Source organism: Hibiscus syriacus, unplaced genomic scaffold (assembly GCF_006381635.1).
Source record: "Hibiscus syriacus cultivar Baekdansim isolate YM2019G1 unplaced genomic scaffold, ASM638163v2 tig00002237_pilon, whole genome shotgun sequence".
NCBI classification, from domain to species: Eukaryota; Viridiplantae; Streptophyta; class Magnoliopsida; order Malvales; family Malvaceae; genus Hibiscus; species Hibiscus syriacus.
The window spans coordinates 11,251,326-11,256,848 of NW_024061918.1; the positions used below are offsets into that span (position 1 = coordinate 11,251,326).

A 5,523-nucleotide genomic window follows, 5' to 3' on the forward strand; every position below is an offset into this window, starting at 1 on the left:
TTAGGCTCACCAATACACTGACAACATTATGGACATGATCAATAAAATTTTCCACCCTTATTTTGATCTTTTCTTATTGGTACTCATCGATGAAATTGTTGTGTACTCACTTTTAGAAGAGGAACACGACCAACATCTCTGCATGTACAACATACACTTCATGAGCGCAAATTGTATGCAAAGTTAAGTAAATATGAGTTTTGATTATGAGAGGTTTACTTTATGGGTCACGTCATGGTGGCAGAAAAATTTGGGTTGACCCTCAAAAGTTTCAAGAAATGGTCAAGTGGGAACCACCAAATAATGTGTCCGAAGTATGAATTTCTTGGGTCTCGTCGATTATTATCGTTAGTTCATCAAAGTCTTCTCAATAATAGCTACTCATATGACCAAATTGCTTTAGAAAGGAGTTCCTTTTGTTTGGGACGATAAGAGACAATATAATTTTAAGCAGTAGAAGGTGTTAAAATAATGCCTCGTTCATCTTATTATTCAACTAAACTGCAATATATATAGTACACTGTACAAACTATAATACAAGAGCTAAATGCTTCTAACTAATTCTCTAACAGTCTAACAACAAACTTATAACAAACTAACTAATCATTTGCTATCTTAACACTCCCCTTCAAGTTGGTGGGTGAAAAACATTTGTAGCCCCCAACTTGGCTATCAAATACTCATGTTGTTGTGTTTCGAGTGCCTTTGTCAAAATGTCTACAGGCTGCTCCCTTGAGGATACGTGTTCAACAATGATGAACCCTTCTTGAATATTGTCTCTAACAAAATGGCAATCGATCTCAATGTGCTTCGTCCTTTCATGGAAGAATGGATTCGAAGCAATCTGTAATGCTGCTTTGCTGTCACAAAACAGCTTGATAGGCTGATTCTGTTTCACTCCTAGATCATTTAGCAACCCATTTAGCCAAACTAACTCTGTTGTGGTAATTCCCATACTTCTATACTCAGCTTCTGCTGAAGAACGAGCCACTGTGTTCTGCTTTTTTGACTTCCATGAGACCAAAGAATTGCCAAGTTTTATACAGTACCCTGTTACAGATTTTCTTGACATCGGACAAGTTGCCCAGTCTGAATCATAATAAGCAATCAAGCCACACGTACTAGAGGAGTCTAGCAAAATTCCTTGCCCTGGATTCCTCTTAACATACCGCACAATTCTCAGGGCTGCTTCCATATGCACCTTTCCAGGTTGATGCATAAACTGGCTTAGATGCTATACCGAATAGGCTATGTCAGGCCTAGTGTGAGTCAAGTAAATAAGTCTTCCTATTAGCCTTTGAAATTGTGTCTTGTCAACCATATCCTCTGTACTTGTCTTCAAGCTCTTAGTGTCCGAGGCAATCAAAAAATTATTATTTTGTTCTAAGGGTGTTAAAGCGGGCCTTGCTCTCCCTGCCTTGACATCTTTTATTAATTCTAGAGCATACTTGCGTTGGTTTAAAACAATCCCTTTTTTTGATCGTAACACTTCCAACCCAAGAAAGTATCTAAATTCACCCAAATCTTTCATCTTAAACTTGGAATTCAATATACACTTGAGCTCTTCTATCATAGTAGCATCACTGCCAGTAATCAGTAAATCATCTACATACACAAGCACAATCACTAACTTGCTTTTTACTCGCCTTATAAACATTGAGTAATCATGCCTACTCTGTTGAAACCCTACTGATGTAAGTGCTTCAGACAGTTTCTTATTCCATTGTCTAGAAGTCTGCTTGAGCCCATACAAAAACTTTTGCAGCCTACAAACCATATGCTCCCCCTGGCTGGAAAATCCTTTAGGCAATTGCATATAGACTTCTTCAATCAAATCTCCTTGCAAGAATGCATTGTGAACATCCATTTGCAAAAATTGCCAGTCAAAAATTTAAGCAAGAGCCAAAACCAATCTCACAGTGGTAAGTTTAGCAACAGGAGAAAAAGTCTCCACATAGTCAACACCCTCCTTTTGACTGTACCCTTTGGCCACCAACCGAGCCTTGAACCGTTCCACCACACCCGAAGCACGATACTTGATTTTATAAACCCATTTGCAGCCAATGGGAATTTTACCAGAAGGTAAAGGTACCACAGTCCAAGTATTATTTAACTCCAATGTTTGAATCTCCTCTCTCATGGCCTTCTGCCATTGCGGATGTTGACAAGCTTCTTGATAAGTGGTGGGTTCAGGAGAATGAGAAATAGAAGCCAAAAAATGTTTAGTATGTGAGGGTAAATGAGAGTAAGAAATGTACTTGGAAACAAGGTAATTAGTAGAGGATGAAGTGGATTGGCAAGAACTTACATAATCATTTAACCATGTTGGAGGCTTGGAGACACGAGAGGAACGCCTAGACACAAATGAATCATGTGCTAAAGGAGGAATATCAGCTTTAGAAGGACTTGATGAAGAGCCAAATGGACTACCAGATGCACCTGTTGAGGCATCAGATGGAGAAATGAATGGAATAGGTGTAGAACCAAGAGGTAGTGAAGAACTGGAAGAATCAATATGTGACATAATAGGAACTTCATGCAAAGGATTTAAAGAATTATCAATATGAGAAGAATCAATAGGTAGTGAAGAATCAAGAATCAGAAAATCAGAGTCAGGAATATGAGAATGTGAAGGGAAAAAAGGAGAGGATTCTGAAACAGGAAAATGAAAGGGAAAATTTACTTCATGAAACACCACATCCCTACTCACAAGAAACTGTTGTGATTGAAGACTAAACAAAATGTACCCATTTTGAGTTGAAGAATATCCCATGAAAACACAAGGGATAGCCTTAAGAGAGAATTTGTCTCTATAGTTAAGCTTGGTAGCATAACATAAACACCCAAATACCCTTAGATGAGAGAGGTCAGGAGATTTATGGTAAAGAGCCTCGAAAGGAGTTCTGAAATTTAAAACAGAAGAAGGTAGGCAATTTATTATATAGCAAGCTGTCATAATACACTCACCCCAAAATTTGATAGGAACCTTTGAGTGAAACCTAAGAGCCCTTGCAACTTCAAGAATATGTCTATGTTTGTGTTCAACAACCCCATTTTGTTGGGGAGTCTAAACACATGAGCTTTGATGAAGAATACCTAGGGAGCTAAAAAGATCAGAACACTGAGAATTAAAAAATTCAGTGCCATTATCACTACGAATGATTTGAACAGTGGCTGAAAATTGGGTTTTGACAAAAGTGATGAATTTATTAAGAGAAATAACAGTGTCATTCTTCAATCTCAACAAGTGCACCCAAGTCATACGGGTAAAATCATCAACTATGGTTAAAAAATACCTATGACCACTAAGTGTTGCAATTCGATAGGGACCCCACAAGTCTATATGAATTAGGTTAAAAGGAGCTTGTGAAGAGGTAAGACTAACAGGAAATGGAAGCCTAGTTTGTTTTGCTAAAGGACATATAGGACAAGAATGCAATAGTTTGGAATCCAAGTTAACAAAATGCAATGAGGGTAATTTATTCATGGTCGAAATAGTAGCATGTCCTAAACGAGAATGCCAAATGCTTGTTTTATTTCTAGAAGTAGTAGTCATACATTCAGATACATGACCAGAATCAAACAATTTTGAATCACAAGACATATTAGAGCAAAAAACAGGAGACTGCACATTTGAAGAATTATGTGTAGACGACAAACCAGTAGGTAAAGCAGGTGACTGAAAAAAATAAAGTCCTCTACACTCCTTACCAATCCCCTTCATCCTTCCACTTGAGAGGTCCTGCAAAATGCAAAAGTCAGGATTAAAACGGACAAAACAGTGAAGGTCACGGGTAAGCTTCGAAATAGAAAGCAAATTGTGAGTAAAAGTTGGCACATATAATACATTAGACAGGTTTGTATTTGAATTCAGGAAGAAAGAACCAATATATGTGACCAGGACTGTTTTACCATTTGGTAGTAGAATGGACCGTGAGGAACATAAAACAGGAGACAACAAGCATTGAAAATCAGATAGTATATGATCTGTGGCACCTGTATCTAAAATCCAAGTCAATGATTTATTATAGGCAGGAAGATTACCATCAACAATACCTGCCAGATTCACAGTGGAATCAATAGACGGAGCAGAGGACAACAAACAAAGAATTTGGTTGTACTGCTCCTAGGTGAAAGAAGGTGCCAGAGTGGCCGAAGAACTCAACTTTCCAGAGGCTTTAGTAAGGTCATACACAACAGCAGGTTCAAGAACAGTAGTAGATTCAGAGATAGCTACTGCAGTTTGATCATTCATTCATTTGGAGAATTTAAAGTCTGGTGGAAATCCTATGAGACTGTAGCAACTATCCCTCTTGTGACCCTTGACCTTACAATAATCACAAATACCTTGAAACCGACGACGATCGGGAATCCCAGAACCTTTGGAATAAAATACCGAGGAATCAAGACTTGGCATAAAAGATAGCTGGATTCGCTGAGACTCCTCTTGAGCAACCATGGAATATGCCTGGTTAACCGAAGGAAGAGGTTGCATCAGCAGGATTTGGCTTCGAATCAACGAATATGTCTCATTCAAGCCCATGATAAACTGAAGAAGCTGCTGCTGAGTAATATGCCTGGAGTACTGCTGCGAATTCACACACTCACTGGAAGGAATCAACACAAGAGCAATATACTCATCCTATAACATCTTTAATTTAGTGAAGTAAGTTGAAATGCTCAACTCACCTTGAGAAATTGTAGCTATTTCTCGATGAAGGAAGAAAATCCTGGAGCCATTCACCTTATCAAAGCGCTCCCTCAGATCGTCCCAAACCGAAGCCGCATTTGAAGCGAAGACGACGCCTGTCGAGTGCTCCTTACTCACAGCGTTGAGAATCCAGGATAGCACGATTACATTACACCTCTCCCACTGAGGATGCAAGTCAGGACCATAACTGTCTTTCTGGCAAGAACCATCAACGAAGCCAAGTTTGTTCTTTGCCAAAAGTGTTATTCGCATCGACCTGCTCCAAATATTAGAGTTCTCCAATCTAACTAATTGATGAGAGATGAGTGGAGTGCTTGGAGTATCTGATGGATTCAAGAAAAGTGGATGATGGAAATCAACCACGGCCGAATCGTTGATTGGAGGCATTGCAGTGAAGATAGTCGAGCAAAATCCCTAGGAGAGGAATTTGGGGAGAACGAAGAAGAGAAGTGCTGATGTGAGGATGATACCGAGCCACATTACTTAGTTTTAGAAGTGGGCCAAGCAGAGGGATCCAACAAGAAAGGGCCTGGAAATTTTAATGAAACCTTGGAATGATACCATGTTAAAATAATGCCTCGTTCATCTTACTATTCAACTAAACTGCAATATATATAGTACACTGTACAAACTATAATACAAGAGCTAACTGCTTCTAACTAATTCTCTAACAGTCTAACAACAAACTTATAACAAACTAACTAATCATTTGCTATCTTAACAGAAGGCCATTTTGACACAACCCCTATTCTAACTTAGCTAGAGTTAGATAAGGACTTCACCATTTTTAGTGATGCTTCTTTAATTGATTT

General features: G+C 38.7%; 1 protein-coding gene across 1 annotated transcript; it reads right to left on the minus strand.

Annotated features, from left to right (window-relative positions):
• Positions 1 to 1,891: 1,891 nt before the first annotated feature.
• On the minus strand, positions 1,892 to 5,098 carry LOC120140771. Its single transcript, XM_039155755.1, has 7 exons — positions 4,745 to 5,098; positions 4,348 to 4,642; positions 4,162 to 4,236; positions 3,848 to 4,056; positions 3,569 to 3,742; positions 2,987 to 3,096; positions 1,892 to 2,903 (listed from the first exon to the last, which is right to left on the minus strand). Exons 1-7 carry the CDS (start codon positions 5,096 to 5,098, stop codon positions 1,892 to 1,894), a joined length of 2,229 nt encoding a protein of 742 aa, XP_039011686.1.
• Positions 5,099 to 5,523: the final 425 nt, after the last annotated feature.

Excerpts from the sequence above, each read along its gene's own strand:
- LOC120140771 (XM_039155755.1), bottom strand. The coding sequence starts at position 5,098 with ATGCCTCCAATCAACGATTCGGCCGTGGTTGATTTCCATCATCCACTT. Across the intron at positions 4,643-4,744 it reads TGAGGGAGCGCTTTGATAAG|GATGAGTATATTGCTCTTGT; the intron begins GTGAATGGCTCC and ends AAGATGTTATAG. Across the intron at positions 3,743-3,847 it reads CAAATACAAACCTGTCTAAT|GACCTCTCAAGTGGAAGGAT; the intron begins GTATTATATGTG and ends TGCATTTTGCAG.